This window comes from Myotis davidii, unplaced genomic scaffold (assembly GCF_000327345.1).
Source record: "Myotis davidii unplaced genomic scaffold, ASM32734v1 scaffold88, whole genome shotgun sequence".
Lineage (NCBI taxonomy): Eukaryota > Metazoa > Chordata > Mammalia > Chiroptera > Vespertilionidae > Myotis > Myotis davidii.
Window position 1 is genome coordinate 9,173 of NW_006300377.1, and position 19,444 is coordinate 28,616.

General features: G+C 44.0%; 1 protein-coding gene across 21 annotated transcripts in view; it reads right to left on the reverse strand.

Moving 5' to 3' along the window:
* Nucleotides 1-360: 360 nt before the first annotated feature.
* The window catches only part of MACF1 (microtubule-actin crosslinking factor 1), a 273,897-nt gene continuing 254,813 nt past the window's right edge, over nucleotides 361-19,444 (reverse strand). For 8 of the 21 annotated variants that reach the window (XM_015572798.1, XM_015572786.1, XM_015572802.1 and 5 more), the window contains 11 exons: nucleotides 18,621-18,784; nucleotides 17,238-17,400; nucleotides 15,697-15,851; nucleotides 14,589-14,663; nucleotides 13,531-13,548; nucleotides 10,738-10,855; nucleotides 9,921-9,989; nucleotides 5,352-5,563; nucleotides 4,698-4,808; nucleotides 2,593-2,722; nucleotides 361-1,932 (listed from right to left, as the gene is read on the reverse strand). In XM_015572798.1, coding sequence (XP_015428284.1) covers nucleotides 1,676-1,932; nucleotides 2,593-2,722; nucleotides 4,698-4,808; nucleotides 5,352-5,563; nucleotides 9,921-9,989; nucleotides 10,738-10,855; nucleotides 13,531-13,548; nucleotides 14,589-14,663; nucleotides 15,697-15,851; nucleotides 17,238-17,400; nucleotides 18,621-18,784 — 1,472 coding nt within the window. In that variant the 3' untranslated portion in view covers nucleotides 361-1,675. Of the gene's footprint in view, nucleotides 1,933-2,592; nucleotides 2,723-4,697; nucleotides 4,809-5,351; nucleotides 5,564-8,314; nucleotides 8,736-9,920; nucleotides 9,990-10,737; nucleotides 10,856-13,530; nucleotides 13,549-14,588; nucleotides 14,664-15,696; nucleotides 15,852-17,237; nucleotides 17,401-18,620; nucleotides 18,785-19,444 lie in introns of those variants that run through there. The other 13 variants (XM_015572803.1, XM_006777256.2, XM_006777255.2 and 10 more) reach the window with 8 other exon arrangements.

Genomic DNA, 19,444 nt, shown 5'->3' on the forward strand with positions numbered 1-19,444 from the left:
TTTAGAGAGAATGGAAGGGAGGGAGAGAGACACAGAGGGAAACATCGATGTGTGAGACACATCAATTGGTTGCCTCCTGCATGCATCCTGACTGGGGCTGGGATCAAGACTGCAACCAAGGTACATGCCCTTAACCTGAATCGAACCTGGGACCCTTCAGTCCACAGGCTGACGCTCTATCCACTGAGCCATAGCAGCAAGGGCAGGATCTCTGTGATTTCCAACACAGAAATCTTCTTACATATTGGTATTTTTTTAATCACTTAAGTGGGGCAGATTCCCTACAGGTTTACATTAATAGCATGATTATTTCTTTGTTGCCTTGTTAAATAAAATTAATGATAAAATAAACAAGAAAAAATCTATTAATAAGCTCCATAATTTATCCATCACAACATTTTGATTCCAATAATGCATTCAAGTACCGAAAACACAATCAGATCCCAGAATAACATGTTATATATAAGGGAATGGTTGAAAAGAAAATCAGGAAGTATAAAATGTTAGTTACTGCAAGCAATTTTAATACAAAAGTGTCTTGTTTTTAAACAGTTCATTGGTAGAGCTTCAGTTTCTGCCTCAATTAAAACCAATTGAGATAATCACACAGCAACGTGGTCGGAGCTGAAGAGGAACAGCAGCTAAAGAAGGAGCCCAGAAGCTCCTCTTCATGGTCACTTGGTCAGTTGACTTTATTACGCACAAAAAAGACGGAAGCCAACGGGGCTTGTTAACAGTGTGCTGGTGAGCTCCTTGAAAGGATGAGCTAGTGTTCTACGTCCATATTTTCAGAACAGGCTTGTGGGATTCATTCCTCCGTTTGTGGGAAGTTGATCGACCATTTAAATAAATAGCAAAAAGTGCAGATAAACGAATCTATTTTTCAGAAGCCATCAAGGAATCTCCCCTTGCCAAGGGCCTGGGTGTCCTGGTGAGCACAGGAGTTATTGGTGGCCGGGCTGGACAGGAAGTTAGAAACCAGGACTATTAAAAATCCTGATGTTCTGAGTTTTCTGAGCAGTTAGTTACATTCACCCCTGAATTCTAGCAGCTATGTGTCAGAGACAGTATTGCAGTGGAGTCCTTTTGCTGTATCATGTGCAAATGTTACCTAGATGAGGTTCCCTCTCTTCAGCTAAAATCACACATTAAAAACAATGAAAAAAGCAATTAGAAGTGTCCTCCCCTCAGTTCTCGCTAATTGAGGTGTCTGTGATTTACAAAAAAAGAGTTCCTTAAACACTGCAGGAGTCTTACTTTTTAAATATAATTTATCTTGCTGAGACAGCAAGTCAAGTTTATAAAGAAGATGCATTTAGGAATAATCCTAAAAGATAAAGCAGGTTTATAACCCTGCGCATACAGAAACCCTACTTAGTGGCTTTTTTTCTTTCTTTTTTAAATACATATTCCCATCTTGACCTTTTCATTTGTTTTTCTCAAATATTTCATTTCTGGGCCCCATCCATTATAGGGTTACCAGGAGGCAAATTTTATCTACATAAATATTCACATGAAAATAGTAACTTACAAAAAGAAAAAAAATAAGGCAGCTTCATAACACAATTATTCTTTTACATTTTTAACAATATACCTTCTCCCGTTCAGAATAAATATACACCCAAAGAATGCATGGAGCAGGATTCAGAGGACAGAGGCTCGGGTGCTGATAGTGTTATCGCTTGGGGCCCGGAGTCCTGGGGGAGGCAGCGGTGGTCTTCTTGGACATGGTTGGGATTTTGGAAGGCTTGCTCAGCCCCCTCCTGGAGCTGCCCTGGCCACCGGCCGCACTGCTCTCTGAAGTGTCTGAACAAGCAGACTGCGTCTCTAAAAGGTCAAAGTCAGAGGCATCGCTTCCTCTCCGGCTGCTGGCTCGGCTCCCGGCTCGACTTCCAGCCCGGCTCCCAGGGCGACTGGCTGACTTTTTGGGGTCTGGAATTCAAGAATAAAGGAGTAGCCTTAGCAGAGATGTCAGGTTCTGGACCTAATACCATGTAGCCTTGGGCAAATCAGAGCCTTTCTAGACCCCGGTCTCCGCATTCACACAGAAGAGGCTGAAACCGTCGCTGGGTCTGGGATTCACGTAAGAAGCCTGCCTCCTGAGGATCAGAAACCAGCTTTTCTCAGCAGCACGACCAGCTGGCCCACGGAGTGTCCAGCAGGGCTCCAGCTGGAGTAACACACGGGGAGACTAAGGATGGGGACAAAGTGATGGCCAGTACAGTATACGGGCTCTCTCTGACCTCAGCTCACCAGCAGCAAGCATAAATATGGGGTGTTGGAAAAATTACTCGCAAACTGCCCATCCCAACACTGACTGGGCTTCTGAGAAGGCCCTGCTTCAAGAGGCCCTTTCTTCCTCTTATAATCTCTTATCTTTACATTTCTGATCAAGAACAGGGGGTCTGGCTTTGGCTGAAAGTGTCTGCTCTCTGAAGGCTAGTCTGAGCCGGCTGCAGCGACAGGAGAAAAAGCGCAGCTCAGCAGGTGTGCAGGTCTGTCTGTCTGGGCACCAGTGAAGCTGAGGGGCTGCTGCTTCCAAATTCCCAGCCTGGCCCCCTCCCATCTCCATCCCAGTGCACAGATACTTACCTGCCCGGGTAGTTTTGGCACCTGTGGAGGCTGGGGAAGAACTATTGCTAGTGTCACCAGCAAGGGAAGTTCGACTAGAATGGAAAGCTGGTGTTGGCCGTTTCAACTTGCTGCCTGATGATGGGATAACCTTAAAAAAATAAAAAGATTTTACTTACTTGGTGAAGTCTTTGATAGAAATTCAATTTAAAAACTTAAAAGGTTTCCTTATGTTTAATTGATTGAAAAAGCAAATTAAAAGTCCAGGAAAACAAGGATTTATTTTGGAAAAGTCCTGGGTCATGTATTTTGATGATTCCCAAAATAAAGGTTCATGTTCCAATTTAAAATTTGAGATTGAGCCCACAACCCAGGCATGTGTCCTGACTGGGAATCAAACAGGGGACCTCTTGGTTCATGGGTTGACACTCAATCACTAAGCCACACTGGCCGGGTTGAGTGTTTGTTTTTAAAGACAGTAGCAGACTTAATTTGGAGAAAGACTACTTTAAAACTGTTGACCTGACCGGTTTGGCTCAGTGGATAGAGCATCAGCCTGCAGACTCAAGGGTCCCAGGTTCGGTTCCGGTCAAGGGCATGTGCCTTGGTTGTGAGCACATCCCCGGTGGGGGGTGTGCAGGAGGCAGCTGATCGATGTTTCTCACTCATCGATGTTTCTAACTCTCTATCTCTCTCCCTTCCTCTCTGTAAAAAATCAATAAAATATATTTAAAAAAAATAAAAAATAAATAAAACTGTTGTAAGCATCATTTCATGCCAGTGCATACTATTCTAATTTTTCCTTGAAATCAATTGGGCAATTGTTTTCCAGGACCTTTAAGATGTTTATACCAATAGGAGTAAAGCAACCCATTTCATTGTGATTCTTGTATTTCTTTAATTTATAAAGCAGCAGCAGAAGCGACAGAGAGTGATTAACATTCAAGCACAAAGGCTCCTGGCCCACACAGGAGGAAGAGCACCAGTTTCAGAAGCTACCGCTGTGAACATGCTGCCGGGAGGCCAAGCCCTAGAGACCCTGGGCTGGGAGTCATCAGGTGGGGCCTGGCTGCAGAACACCAACAGGTAAGGAAAGAGGAAACCTTGAAATGAAATGAAAGGTAAAACCTTAAGACTAAACAAAAGGCTGATCTAGCAGAATCCTATGAGCATTTGTAGTGCATAATTAAAACATTTAAAATTTTAGAACTTTTAAAACTTCCACGAAACTGGAGCCATTAAGGGAGAAGAGAAGCAAGACAAGCAGGTTGAGCCTGGGGGTTTTAGTAGAAGTGTCCCCAGATCATGTTCTAAACCAGCGTGGAGCGGATGCATCCCAGAGCAGCAGTCCATTCACGGGCAGTGGTTCTTGTATTTCCGGTTTCTCTGGCTGAGCGTCACACGACAAGGCAGTGCTATCTTTTGAGGCACAAGAACCCAAAGTTTTCCCGGAGAAGCTAGAATGCAAATTGTCCTGCTATCAGACAAGCCGCTGGTCCATGTTTTGTTTCTGAAACACTGCTCTTCCAAATGCTTGGGTATTTTAATGAGCACACGTGCACACGCTTAATTGTTTATGTATCTTCAAATCAAGGCTACAGAAACCCAAGTGCCTAGGCCAGGAAATCCAGAAGCTAAACTCTGAGCCTCAGAGCATCGTTTGCTGATACTGGGGGCTTGGCAGCACCCACACCTCAAACCAGCATGGTGACGCCAACCACTCTCCTGTTCTCAGCAAAGATAGGAAACTGCTGAACATGCACCGCAGGTGAATTTCAAGTGTTCATAACTCGTCTGGGTATCTGATAATCGGAGACTCCAAGAGGCCTGATTATAAAAAATACCACTAAACAAATCACTAGGCACGACCAATGTTTATCACCCTGAACAAGTACTATTCGAGACTGAAAGCTGTTAAACAGTCCAGTTTTAGGCATCTCTTCCTTATCTCCAATGTTGATGACTGAGTTAGAAACACTGAAAGACATCTCACTAGATGAATCAGCTGTGAGAGAAGCACGGCGAGGACGGAGAGAGCACGGGCTCCGCCAGGAGAGCAGCCGGGCGCGCTCTTGGCCTCAGGGCCCCGTCTTGACTGTGTCCTTAGTCGGCAGGCCATACTCTACCTCGGGGCTGGGCAGCTGGAGGTCAGGATAATGGCTGTCCCTGACTGGGGTGCCAGCTTTACTGTTTACCAACCAGGGTTTGTCATAACAGCGAGAGAACTGAAGTGGCGTCTGCGAAATGGAAATCCAAAGGGAAGGACAGGAAACATTGAAAATGGAACAGAAAGGGAGCAAATTGGGAACATAAAAAATTAAATAAATAAATAAAAGATACCAAATTTTAAAAGAAACAGAAAACAAAATAAAATGCATATCAGTCCAACGGATGAGATGGACCAGGCAGAAAGGCACTAGCAGTCTTCATACATAATCTGTCTTAACAACAAACTTCTCCATTAGCCCCAGCTGCATGGACAGTGCCAGGGTTTTCAAAACCGGTAACTGGCTGCACTCAACTTCACACTGAGATCATGTTGAAAAAAATGCTTTTGACCTAATGCCCTTAGCACATATTTTAATAAATGTGCCTTTGTTGTCGTCTTTGTTGCAGGCCCTGCATTTCTGCACCGCTAGGCCTGGTCAGCCTGGTCTAGGGGAACTTGGTCCATACAACTTCATGTTCTCCTCCTCACGGGAGCCTTTCAGAGGCTACACTGAACAGTGAACATCTGCACAGTTGGGGCTGGGAAGGCCACGGTGGTGGTGAGCACATACCTTGGTACCACTGGCTGGGGTGGCCGGGGAAGACGGCATGGATGTACAGCTGTGGTTGCTCTGACTGGCGCTGGAGCTGGAGCGGGTAGGAGAAGCTGCTCGGGAAGATGGTTTGGACCTTCGACCCCGAGACCGGAAAGGGGTCATCCCCTGGGATGCTCCCTCAGGTAGGATGAATTTCTCTCTAAGTTCAATGTTAGTTCTGCCTCGTGCTAAAAAGGGAGTAAGCACACACAGACACAATGTCAGTTAAGCTTAAAAAATATGTCTTTGGTCATACAGCTGCCTGACCCCATGATAAGTTCTATAAGTTATGGATTTAGTACCATGTTTAGATCCTTCTAAAATAGAGATAAATTCATGAGCTATCAGCCTTGTCGTGATCCTTACCCACAGCAGTCATTACCCAAGAAGCCCCCTGGTTTGCTACAATAAAAACACCTTTGCATACAAAGTGCCATTACATTCTGCTGCCACAGCGGGCCTGGCCACTGTCCCCTGGGCGAGGGAGAGCAGGCGCAGCAGCTCCAGCCTTGGAGGTGAAACCAAACCCTCTTTTCTCTCTCACAGGACATGCGTACTTTTTGCTCAGCTTTTGCAAGATACACGGTAACGAAATAGTGGAGAAAAACAGACCTCTCTTCCATTGAATTCAGTTGGTAACGATCCTAAAAAAAGGGGTCCAGGAACTTGGATGGTAGACAGATGAGGACAGAATCATTAAGAAGTAAACATGTGAGGGAAGAGAGAGATCAAACCATGCACAAGACCTGCCAGTCAGGAACCGTTAAGTCAAAAACCAAAAGTGGTAAGAAGCTGAAGGATGTCTTGAGCGGGAGAGGAATGTCAAGGTGGGAAGTCTGGAAACAGCACTGAAGGCACAGGTGCTGTCCATGGCTTTGAGCTGTGAGCCAGATTCAGTCAGATACCAACACGAATGTTGAATGGGAAAGATACTACTAAGTCTAAAGAAACAATTGCCCCGGAGTATGTCCAATTACTTCTCACTGAAAGGTGTTATCCTGCAATAACCTCCACCTCCTCATCCACCTAAACTGCTCGCTACTAGATAGATCTAACAAGTGGGAAAGCCAGGGGAAAGGGAACTATTACAAACAGAACATTCGTGGTTCCTTCCTGTATGAGGGTTCTTACTGTGGCTAGAAACGACAAGTTTAGAAGATTACAAGTGACTGTGCCCACTCAACTCATCTCCAAAATTTTAGACCAATGTACATGCTCCGAAATATAGTATGAGCATATTCAGTTTACAATGCTCTCTGTATGAGGGAGGAAACGAGCACACGCATGAATGAGTGCAAGTAAAACCCTGCCAACATGCAGGCAGCGCGGCTCTGCTGCTGCAATGTGCACGTGGGGCCTTGCTGACGGCTCTCTCCTTGAAACCCTCCCTCCCTTGGCTCCCAGGACACCGCTCCCCCGCTTCTCTTCCTTCCCCTCCTGAGCCTTCCCACGCCTCCTACACCACGTGGTTCACGGAGCGTCTTCTCCACCCGGGAGGGCCGTGACAGGCTTCGAACTGGCCTCCTTGGTTCTCATGTTATTCCCCACCTCTCCCTCCTCACTCCCCAGAATGTATTTCCCAATAAAAATTTCCTATCTGTAAACAGCTCAGTATCTTCCATGGCATCATTCCTTATAGCAGAATCTCCCAAACCGAGGTTTTGAGAAGTTTCCTACAAAAGGGAGTTTAGTAAATGCTGTGTGACCCCCAACCACCCAGCCCGAATGCAATCATCGTTCTGTAAGCTCTGGAAAGTTCTGCAGTGAAGAAATATGCATTTGACCATGATTTGAAGATTTTTTTTTTTTAAGATCACATCTTGGGGACTAGACTGTGAAGGAAGGCAGCCATTTCAAGTTCAGTTTTCAACCACCAAAAAGGCCATCATTTCCTAAGGGACTTATCCTGGCCTCCTACGCCGGCTGGAGCAGGCCTGCTAGTTAAAATTCAGTTCTAAGCTGTTGGTTTAATGAATAGAGTTTTAGTTTGACCAAAGTTTCCTGGATGGGTGATGGTAGCAAGAGGGTGAATGTACTTAATGCCACTGAACTTGTCAGTTCAAACGGTTAAGATAATAAACTTTATGTGTGTATTTTACTGCAAGTAAAACAGTATTAAGCCAAATTATACCATTTAAATCTTCATAAATAAAGTTCTTCTAGATTTTCACTAAAATTTGGGGGAACTACTTTGTCTAATGCTCAAAAATTGGTAAAGGTCTACTGATTAATTAGGCAGATACTTTTATTTTTTAAATCCTCACACGAGTATATTTTCTTCCATTGATTTTTTAAGAAAGAGTGGGGGGCAGGGAGAGAGAGAAACATCGATGTGAGAGAGGCACGATGACTGGTTGCCTCCTGTTCCCAACCTGACCAGGGGTGGGGATTGGACCTGCAACCCAGGTAGATGCCCTTGACTGGGAATCGAACTGAGACCCTCTGGTGGGCAAGTCGATGTTCTAACCACTGAGCCATGCCAGCCAGGGCCAGACACTGTTGGGTTTTTTTTAATGTTTATCTTTTTTTTTTTAAACTTTTTTTTTTCGGTTGGGTAGATGCTATTTTTTTTTTCAGATACTGTTTTTTAATTTTCATCTAAAACATCATGATAACTTTTGGCATGACTGAATTCAGAAAATGAAATCTCCCATTCTGGCAGTGCCAGGAACCTACCTCCTTGAGTATTTTCACTTTTTAAATTTGGCTAAAGCAATGTGCTGTCTGAGATGTCTTTTGTCTTTTTATTATTTATTTATTTGTTAATCCTCATCGGAGGATATTTTTCCATTGATTTTTAGAGAGAGTGGAAGGGAGAGGAAAAGAGAGAAACATCAGTGTGAGAGACACACCGGTTGGTTGCCTCCTGCACACACCCCTACCAGGGCCGGGGAACCTGCAACCAAGGTGTGTGCCCTTGATTGGAATTGAATCGGAATCCTTCAGTCCGAGGGCCGATGCTCTATCCACTGAGCCAAACCAGCCAGGGCTCTTTTATATTTTTAAACTGTGTGTAAAAGGAGGTAACAAATGATCATGCACACTGGTATTATAAACCTGTTATGAATTTTATAAGTCCCTATTGTCCAGAGAGCCAAGGATATGTGACACAAATGAATACAAAATCTACCGCAGAAGCTTCTAGAAGCCATAGCAATCTTTCTAGGATCCTAGACAGTTTCTTTTTTGCAGTGCTCATGCTCACCCACCCCTTAAGTGTTCACCTCCTAGCACAATTTTTACACGAGTAGAAGTAGCTCATCCTGTCCATCACTGGTACAGTCGTGACACCTACGACTGCAGGGGAGTTCTTGACTCCGCAATCAATGCGACTGAGATGACTGCTGAGCTCTAGGACGCCTGGAGAGACAGAGGAAAGCCTTACCTTGTGTGCGCCAAGGGATGCTGAAAAGGCTACTCTGTTCCACAGAAAACAGCTATTAGACGCCCTCCCCAAGTTCCCTGGATTCCACCTTCTAACCAGTAAGAGGACAACGCAGGCAGGGCTCGCTTTGGCAGCAGCACCATGTGACCATCGAGAGAGCGAGTAGAGCAGGCAGCAAACAGGCAAACAAAGATCCCCAAATGTTGCATGCAGTATCCCTTCTGTTTGTTTAGTCCAAACATACATGACACGAAAAATAAAACCTTAGTAACAGATTTAGAAAGGAACAATGCTGTTTTACTGTTAGGATTAAAATGAAACATATTGCTCCTCATTTAAAACAACGAAAGAGGACTTTTCTATCAAGGAAATTGGTTTGCAATATAATTAAATTCTAAAACTGATTACACCCTTTCCAGTATTGACCAGAATAGATGTTTTTAAAATTAACTATTTTCTAAAAAAAAAACTCCTAATGAAAATTATTACTCTCATTTATTGGAATAAATGCAGAATGAGTTAAAGTAAGAACTATGTGAGAATTGTACCCTTTAGCTCTAAATGCTTCAGAATATAACTATAGCTCACTTCCAAAAAAGTCATATAACTGTACTGTAAGCATTTCTGCTAGGTTTATAAATAAGCCTAAGTCATTTAATTATTCCGGCTGAACCAGTAATACACATACAAGGGATGGTGGGCATGCTGGTCTCAGAGACCAAGAGCACATACTCTAAAGCCAGACTGTCGGGGGCTTGAATCCTGTCTGTTATTTATGAGCTGTCTGTCCTCAGGCAAGTTACTTAACTTTTCTATGCCCCAATTTTCTGTTCTGTAAAATGGAGAGAACAATAGTACCTACACTCACAGAGGTATAAGTGTTGTTATTTGTCAAGTGCTTATAATAGTTGGTGGCGTATAAAGCTATGTGGGTATTTGTTAAATAAACAAACTCAGAACAAATTCTATGGGTTCTGTTTTAACAGGAGTATTTTATGCTCTGCAAACTTATAATAGTTAGAAAAGCTATGGTTTGGCTATTTCAAAGCATTCTTAAAGGCAGCAGTTACCACAGAGCCAAGAGGTGCTACAGTTTAAGAAGCAAAGCCATTCTCAACAGGCTGGGGTGTGGGTGAGAGGGACAAAGCTTAAAAGCCAACCTATGGGAGACTGACTGGAAATCGAAGAGCTGGAATCAGAGCGCTTTATTTTACTCCCAGGATGGTGAACTAGAACAAAAAAATATAAACACAGACAGAGCAGGAAATGCAGAAACTGGGTCAAGAAAGACAAACTGGCAGACAGTTGGGAGCCTCCTGTGTACCCACATGCAGCTCGGCTGGCAGGAAAAGGGAGGGCGCAGCTGAAGAGGACTTAGCAGCTGGAACCTGATCGCTTTCCCTGTGCAGCCCTCACACGCCTCTGGCTGCAGGTGCATCAATCAGCACCAGGTTTACGTTTCCTTTGGCCTTTGGGCGGGCACACCAGCCTTTTCATGTTTAGCAGACACCCGTGGTCTTGTTTAGGTGACCATCCGTCTTAGAAGTGATGAGGCTCACGGCTAGGTGTTCTTTATCCTGCCTCCTGGTCAAGGGGGCTCCGCAGTCCTCCCTGCATGGGAGGGGCCCAATACCCTCCCCCGTTTCAGGCAAAGGGATCTGGAGCACCAATAGGGAACCTAAAAGGCTTTATCAGGCTCCTTTCTAGCCGAGTGTTTATTTAACACCTCAAACCAAAGTATTCATGGACACCAATACATTTCCAATTCTCATTACTGTCTCCCCAGCAGCACTAACCTCTCCTACTCTCTCCCTGGTCTACTCTGTCGCCTCCAAGTCCTGATCTGTGCTAGTAAGGTGACATCTGGGCAGCTCAACAACTAACTAAACAAATAGCCCCCCAGCGGTTTGTGTAGGCACAGAAGCTCAGTGGTGAGGGCATACCCAACGTGTAATTCATCTCAGGATGGTTTCTTACCTCGGCAGGGGTCATTTTTCACTAGAAATTCATCCAGGGCCATCCATCCTCCACCAACGCGAACCATCACTGTGCTGCGCAGGATGCGGACCAGCCGCAGCTGCTGGGAGTCCCCGAACTGCAGGACCAAGGGGAAACCAATGAGTGCGCGTGCCTCGGCGCAGGCCAGGCGGCCTTTGCAAAGCAGACTGTATTCAGACGCAATGACAATCTGACAGTTTGGGGAGAATTTGACCTCTCATTATTTTGCATTTTTCAAAAAAGAATTTAAAATATGGAAAAACAAATATAAAGCTACTAACCAGTATACTGGGATAAAATTTACTTATGATGGCCATACCCCTGACCAAAGGGGGAGGGAAAAGGATATACAAAACATTAGCTCACTTGGATTCTTTTAAACAGTCGGCCCAAATTAAAGCCCAACAAGGAAATTCTTTATTATGCTAGTTTGTTTTCAGAAAAGGATAGGTGGCTGGAAGGTGGACGTCAACTTCTGAATACAGTGTGCTCAAGTTAAATGGAGAATGGCAAGTATTTCAAGCCTCCAGGAAACCCTTGCAAAGCATCATCATTACAAGCTTAGACAGAAATTTGATTTTCCATATCAGATCTTCAGAAATAAACACAAAGTACTCTCTAATTGTGTGTTACCAGCAAAAAAGTTTCTTCAGCTGAACAAATGATTAAACAGTATTTATACTAAAATTTAGTTGAAGAAATCCAATTTTTAATTTACCGTGTTATATAATTTACCATGTGGATTATATATTCAACTGTATTCAACAATCATTTTGGGATGTTAAGACAAGCAGGACTTTTTGATATATTTTTTCTTGCCTAACATATCCCATTGCATAAATTATCCTCTTCCCAAAATAAACTAAGAGGCAACAAAAGAGAATCATGCTGAGATCCCAAAACAAAAATCAAATGGTTGAAGAAATAGCATTCCTAAAATTATTTAATTCAAGGAAAATGGGGGCGGGGGGAGGGGAAGAGAAGGGAATATTTAATCACTTAATTAGGATTTTCAAAGTTATAAAGGAGAACTATAACTTTGAAATCAGGCACAAAAACCGAAAATGCCCAAAAGAATGTTTGCGAAGGAAGGACACATGACCAGCCTCCCTCAAAATTAATACTTGTGACAATTCTCTGTATTATATTGCATTGACGCAAGATCAGTTTATATAGGCAAGGTGACTAAAAAATGTATTATTCCACTCCCCAGCCCCTTACTTTGAAAACAAAATTGTTCTACATCATTCCATACAGCTGTGAAGTTTTATGCAGAGTGACCCAGCAACAGCATGGTGGAGGGTGAAGAGTACTGAAGTGGGACCCAGAGGTGTGAGGGAGGGAATAAACGTCCTGTCCCGGGAAGGAAGCTGCCCCTTTGGCCTCTGCAGGAGCCTCCCTCAGACACTGAAAGACTCTAACTTGCTTCTGCTAAGCTATGGGGAAAAGGAGGCTTGACCCAAGCCAGTAGCCAAAGTCTCTGGGGAAGTTGAAGGCTGGGTAACAAGTGGTGGAAGGGGTTATGGCAGCTCTAAAAATGAGGACGCGTGCAAACCTGGCAGAGCTGGGTGTCGGTGAGGCAAAGGCCTCAGAACAGCCTTAGGGGCAGCAGTAACTTCTGTTTCCTTAAATGGAAAACCCCTTACAGTGACATGGGCTCTTGCAGTGGCTATGACATGACTGTTGGCATGTAACTCCTTAGGCCTCAGGTATAAATCAACTTCATAATTCTGTTCCTAACATTGGAATGAACGCATCTGACCCTATGTGGTCAGTGGAGCAGTAGAGGAGGACCTCAGTCTTCAGGGGCCCCTGGCACCTGCGTGCAGCAATCAGCTAACAGCATATCCTTTAGGTACAACCTGGCATCCTTACGGAATGATTCATTTAGAGCAAGTTTCGCTGCTCTTGTCTTTATTTGTTCCCTGTCCTCACTGGCCCGAAGGTTACTGCAGTCAGTAATTACTGCAGTGCCTGGGACTTAACACTGACTGAGGGCTTCAAATGAACTCTTAGTGTTTTCTGATTTCGTATCATAAGACAGATTTTACCCATGCAACTTCCTTCCATTTGAAGATACAGGACCCCAGAGCCCTCAAAAAGATCTAAAAGGTTAGAGTTACCAAGTGGAGTAAGAAAGCATTCAATCGTTTATGCAGGTCTAATTTGATTCCATTAGATTTTGGCTGGCTGGCCATATTGACAAACTTTAGGCTATGGCCAATTATGATGTCCACACTACAATTGTCAGGTACCTTATACTGATAAAATAGAGCATAAATGCAAGTAACTATAATTACTCATAAGGTATTTAAAGACACTTTATTTAAATACCCCAAGACTTTTTGACTTAGTGTGCATTATAAAAGTTGTGTTTACTGTCAGAAGACTTTGGTATAAGTCAGAATTGTGTTGTCTGGTATTCTGACTTCCAACATCCAAGACCAGGATTTTAGAAAAACTTACTGATGATACCACAGCTTCAATTTCCCTGAACTATACTACTTTTAACTCAGCCCAGCATAATACCATCATCCTCAGCCAATCCAATTTTAAATGGAAAATTTCATCTCCTTTTTTAAAAATATAGACTTATCACCTTTTGCTAAGACAGCTCTACAACTAGCCCTGTAGCAGTGTCTCCACTTGGTAAGACCACCAGTCGTGACCCCAGCATGCTTCAGATTACGTCCTCTCCCCACAGCAAAGAACAGGCAGCATTAGCTACACAGACCATTTCCACCAAGGAGAACGTCGCAAGGCAAACTGTACCTGGTTGCCGAGGAAGAACTACAGACAGTAAAAGTAAAGGACGAAGGAAATGGAAGAAAAAAAGAGAGAACATTTTATCAAATTAACACTAAGGAATAAAAATCATAATCATGTTACCAGTCTTCAAGCACAGTGACATATACTAACCATTCTTACAGACCTATGTTGCTCTTATTAATTCATTTCTCTCATAGGTAATTGAAAAACCCAAGAAACAAAACCCAACAAGCAAGCATAAGATTGCTTGGAGTTTTAGTAATTAAATGCCCTGGGTTGGTCCAAGGCAGAGTCACCCAACAATCCCTGGCTACGAGCAGCACAGTGTGCTGTAGGTGTACTTTGAAGACATTTTTAATGTATTAATGGAACCTAGATTTTTTCCTCACTGTAATTTGACATAGCCATCTTAAATTATCTTTGCCAATCACAGATTTTCTTTAGGACTTTAGAGAATTCCTGACAAGCTGCTGAATATATTTTAGGAGCCCTGTTTCAGACCCTGGCCCTAAAAGAAGCTAAAACACAGCACAGTTCACTGTCAGTTGTGGCCGCACTCAGCATGGCTTTCTAGAGAAGACTATTGAGCCTGGCACCACCCAGGGCATCCAGACCGTTTGTAGCCCAGCCCAGAGCGGCCAGAGTGTCCCTTAGGGCCTTGACACATTCCCTCCAGCTCGCTCTGAGCCCAGGAACCACTTCAGCTCACAAAGACCAGCTCTTGGTGAATGTCAGTCATTAGATAATTGTTTCCTAAGACTTTGGTCAGTAGTAAAGAGAGGGCTCTGAAATGTCTCCTACACTGAACTCAAGGAAAGCTATTATTAGTTAGATAGAGCACTGTTTTTCAGATGGAACTAGAAAGGGCATTACGCTTAGCCCACCAGGACACCTGGCATCTGGAATCTATAGACACATCTCGGGTCCCACTGCTCTCGTCCTCCAGGCACTGCCAATGGGAAGGTGGGATCGTTGACTCCGCCATGTGTCAGGCTGCTTTCGCCTGTAAGGGCCAAGCAGGAGAAACCAACACCACAAAGAACTGCTTTGCTCTTCCTTACCCGGTATTTATTCTCTCCAATCTGCTCCACCTGAAACCTTTTTGCACATTTGCACTGAGCCACTTGTCTTGTGACCTATTGGTTTTGAACAACAAAAAAAGAAAAATGTGAAGGGTAAAGTAAGACTCTTAAAAAAAACCAGAAAGATTTTTTACATGTAAACAGAGAAGCTATTCAATATGTATTTTTAAGGCATTTCAGGGTTTTGACACAAACATTTATCTTCTATTCCAAACTGAAACACATTGTTCTTTTTTTTTTATATATATATTTTTTATTGATTTTTCACAGAGAGGAAGGGAGAGTATTAGAAACATTGATGAGAGAGAAACATCGATCAGCTGCCTCCTGCACGCCCCCTACTGGGATGTGCCCGCAACCAAGGCACATGCCCTTGACCGGAATCGAACCCGGGACCCTTCAGTTCGCAGGCCGACGCTATGTCCACTGAGCCAAACCAGTCAGGGCAACACATTGTTCTTAGTACTTGGGATACTAAAGACACCAAGAGAGAAATGTGCTAATGTGCTATCATCGAAATAACTAATAAAGCAAATTATGAACTGATCTGAGTTTCAACCTAGCAGCTCAGCAGTCAGGCCTGGGGAGTTCCAGGCCACTCCTACGACCTGCCCTGCTGCCTCCCTTCCCAGGACCAACATATCCCAGGATGTCTATGTACTACTGATTAATTTGCTCTTGAATTTTCAATGTGACACAGTCCTTAACTAGGCAGAAAGCTTAGTGTCCATGCCATTTTAAACATTTGCATGTCACCCCTTCAATGCTGCGTTTGAAGACCACTCCCCTGGATGCTGAGGTTGGATGCTTAGAACTAAGAGTCTAGGACCAACCAACACAGGATCTGTGAACCAGGTAAGGTGTTCTGTAACTTTAGAGCACGACACCAATGTGACCACTTGAGTGAGAAGCCCTCTGGTCTAAGCTAGAGTTCAGCGTCACCCACAAGCGGATCCCTAAACAACTCCAAACAATCACCTCCCAACAGACGAGCCCCAGGGCTGATGTGGCACCCATACCCAACCCACCTTAGGACAGCAGAAAGCTATGGCCCAAAATGTACTCAAGATACAGTTACGTCCCATACCTCATCTTCAATTTTATCTGCGTCGGTTGTTGGTCGGTAAGCATCCTTATTGGGATGGAGAGCAGCTACGAATTCATAGTAATCAATGTAGCCATCCCCATCTCGGTCAAAAATGTCAGCGACAGCTGTCATCTCCAACTTGGTAGTGGGGAACTCTGGAGAAAAGTAATCACATTTGGAACGGTAAGAGGCTTACATGATTGGCTGGAAGGTATATAACTACTATTTGAAAGAAAAAACATTTATGTCTTGATTTTTTTTTCTGAAAAGCAATACACACTCAACTTTAGGAACCTAGAAGATAGACTATTAAGTTTTTGCTTATAGACTACCCTGCCCCCCCCAAGCATTAAAGCACTATTTCAGATATACCGAAGGGTATAAACAGAATATTATAACCACCATGGACCTACCACCCACCTTAAGAATTTATTTATCCACTCCACTATTATTATTTAAATTATTTCAGAATAGTGACAACTTGGAATTAGTAGGATGAAGTTTCTTCTGTTTAGATCAGGGGTCCTCAAACTACAGCCTGCGGGCCACATGCAAATACAAATATTGTATTTGTTCCCGTTTTGTTTTTTTTACTTCAAAATAAGATATGTGCAGTGTGCATAGGAATTTGTTCATAGTTTTTTTTAAACTATAGTCTGGCCCTCCAACGGTCTGAGGGACAGTGAACTGGCCCCCTGTTTAAAAAGTTTGAGGACCCCTGGTTTAGATAATTGCCTTAGACTACTGACAAATTGCTTTCCAAAGGAGGTGAATGCTTTCAGTAGCAGAGTAATTTATTAAAAAGTAAATCAGACTATATTGTCACTCAGCAGAAAACCTCTGGTGGCTGACCACTGTCCCACTGTTTCTAGGATGAAGTCTGACCACTTCGCCAGGACCTGCAAGGGCCCGCATTCACTAGCTGTTGCCTACCTTCCAGCTTTAACTCCCACACTCCAGCCACGCTAACCTTCTCACGCCTAGAACGTGCCAAGTTCATTCCCACCTCCCCACTTCGTACCTGCTGCTTCCTCTGCCTCTCTCTCTCTTCCCGCAAACCTTGAGTTGGCTGGAGCCTTCTCATCATCTAGGTCTCAGCTCAAATATTACCCCCAGACAGGCCCTCCCTGGCTATCCATGTAAAGTAGCACAGCTGTGGGATGTGCTTTGTGACCCTGGAAAATCACTTATCTACTTATGCCTCAATTACTTATTTTGCTAAAAAAACACACAAGACCACACACTTTGTAAGCTGTTATGTATGTGTCAGAAACTGATGTAATGAAAAATGTATTTTTTCAAACATTTTGCTTAGAACTACATTACTCACAAAACTCAGCTCCTTATCTATAACTCAAACAAGACCTGCTATTTTTTATTCCCAGCAAAATGAGGCTCTTCTTGCCATGAAAACGACAGACCAATCTTGGTAAGCAATTATAGTTCTTCCTTAACTTCAGAAGGACAGTTCAGCCCGATTATCTCCTTCACAAACTAGGGAATCCAGGTGTGACCATGCTTGGAATTATGATTGGACTCACTGGATGCTAGAATGCCATCGATAAACTCCTGACGGGTTATCTTCCCATCCTGGTCCTTGTCAATTCGCCGGAAGAAATCCATCACCCGTGACTTTTTGTGATTCATCCAACGCATATACTTTTTCCTCCAGACGTCAAAGTCAAAATTGGCAAATTCCTTCAACTAGACAGAAGTCAGGAGTGTTAACAAAACCTGTATTTTGGCATTCACACCTGCCCAGAGCACACCAGAACTTTCAGACACACAGTAAAGCCGTGCAGGCCTCCTGGAGGGCACCAACAATGGTACCTGTGTTGCCTCTTCTGTGGAGGCACCATCTGGCTCCTTCAGGGAGAACCACGATTGTTACACGGACTGTGGTGTAACGGAGCAGCAGGAGAAAGTGCCTGAACACCACCGTGAGAAACAGGGCAAGGAGCATGCGAAAGGGTGGAGCCAGCCTTGCTTTCCCTTTGCCACCTTCCGAAGGATCACCTTAGAGGTCAGGGAATGAATTCTATCCCAGAGGAGAAGTGCTGATTAGACTCTGAAGAAACTATGACCGAGAGGCCCACCTCAGCAGGCTCACAATTCCCACCATTTTCTGAGATGAGATCATCTGATTCTGGCTGGGAGCATTAAGAATCCAACCCTGCACGTAAGTATGTTTCTTGAATGGCACCAGAGGGGGCAAACTGCCCACCCGACTTCCATGCTAAACTTGGCTCTGACAGACAGCAGCAGGCCCGTGAGGTGGGCAAGGCAATGTTTAGCTACTTGGACGTTAGTGACACTGACGTAGAATGACTTTAAACAGTACAGCCATTTTCCAAACCCTAGTCTTTCAAACTCCAAAGTTGGGAGGAATGAGGAGAAAAAGAAAAAGCCAAAAACCAACTATGCTTAAAGCTCAACTGACCTACTACAAAAACAACAAAAAGCACAGAATACTCTCTTCCAGGCATAGCTGCTTTGATGTGCACAAATAAAAAAATGTAGAAGATACCAGAGGTTTGTTTTAGGAACTAGACAGTGTGGCATTGTATTTTTTACACTTTAAAATTTGCTTTTCATAATCTAGTGAAGACTAACAGAATAGCAAGATCATAAAAATACTCTTATTTCATAATTGTGTAGCTTTTCTCAAGAATAATTATTTTCGCGGTAAGCTACACACCTGGAGGTAATTTTGCACAGCCAGGTGCTGAGGGTCAGGTCACAGGCCCTCACGACTGGCCGGTTGCTTGCTTTCTGGCCCAGTCTGTTGTGAGTGGCTGACTCACACGTGTGTCTTTTCCCCTAGGAGACCTGAAGACTCACCGAGGACTGTTTCTACTGCTGGGAAGTTGAGAGGCCTCGGAAGGACTGTGACTGCCCTCCGGGGTGCTGCTGGCAGGGCTTACCTCCTCCAGTCTGTCCAACGCGTCATTCAGCTTCCGCTGGCGCTCCAGCGCCAACAGCCACACCTGCTGCCAGCGGGCAGAGAGCTGGTTGATCCGCGGGTTTTTCGCTTCTGACTGTGAAAAGATCAGCAGGGGAGGAGGTGCTGGCTGACTCAAGGACTTCCCTAGAAGGAAAAACAGCCACAAAGTTAGAAAAGCTGGATTTACACACTGTCACATGTATGGACTTAGGAGACCTTCATAATGACATCCAATCACTAACAGAAAAGAAACATGGCACCTGGCCATATTCAGATACAGAAACACATTAATTTCAAAACTACTGATTCTCCTCCAAGCCAACATATTGTCTCATATTTTCAATCAATTCTGTCCTCCCTAAGTGAACTGAGGAAATGTCAAATCAACTAAAGCTGCAATGGTGCCAGCGACGCTCATTTAGTTTACAATTAAGTCAATGTGAACCAAATATAAACAGCTAGCACTGATAACCAAAACAATGGAAAATCACTGCAAATTAATTTGCTTGACTTATTTAGAAATTTCATAACAATTCAAGAAAATGTAGTAGAGAGAACCAAGATGGCGGCATAGGTTAACGCCGGAGTTTGCTGCCTCGAACAACCACTTCAAAAGTGAAACTAAAAGACGGAACGGACATCACCCAGACCCACAGGAACGCTGGCTGAGTGGAAGTCCTACAACTAGGAGGAAAGAGTAACGCATACGGACACTCAGAGGAGGCGCAGTGCTGAAGTCAAATTCTGAGGTGCGGAGTGCGCGGAGCGGGCGGCGGCGGAGGGCGCGGTTGGCGTTTTCAATCG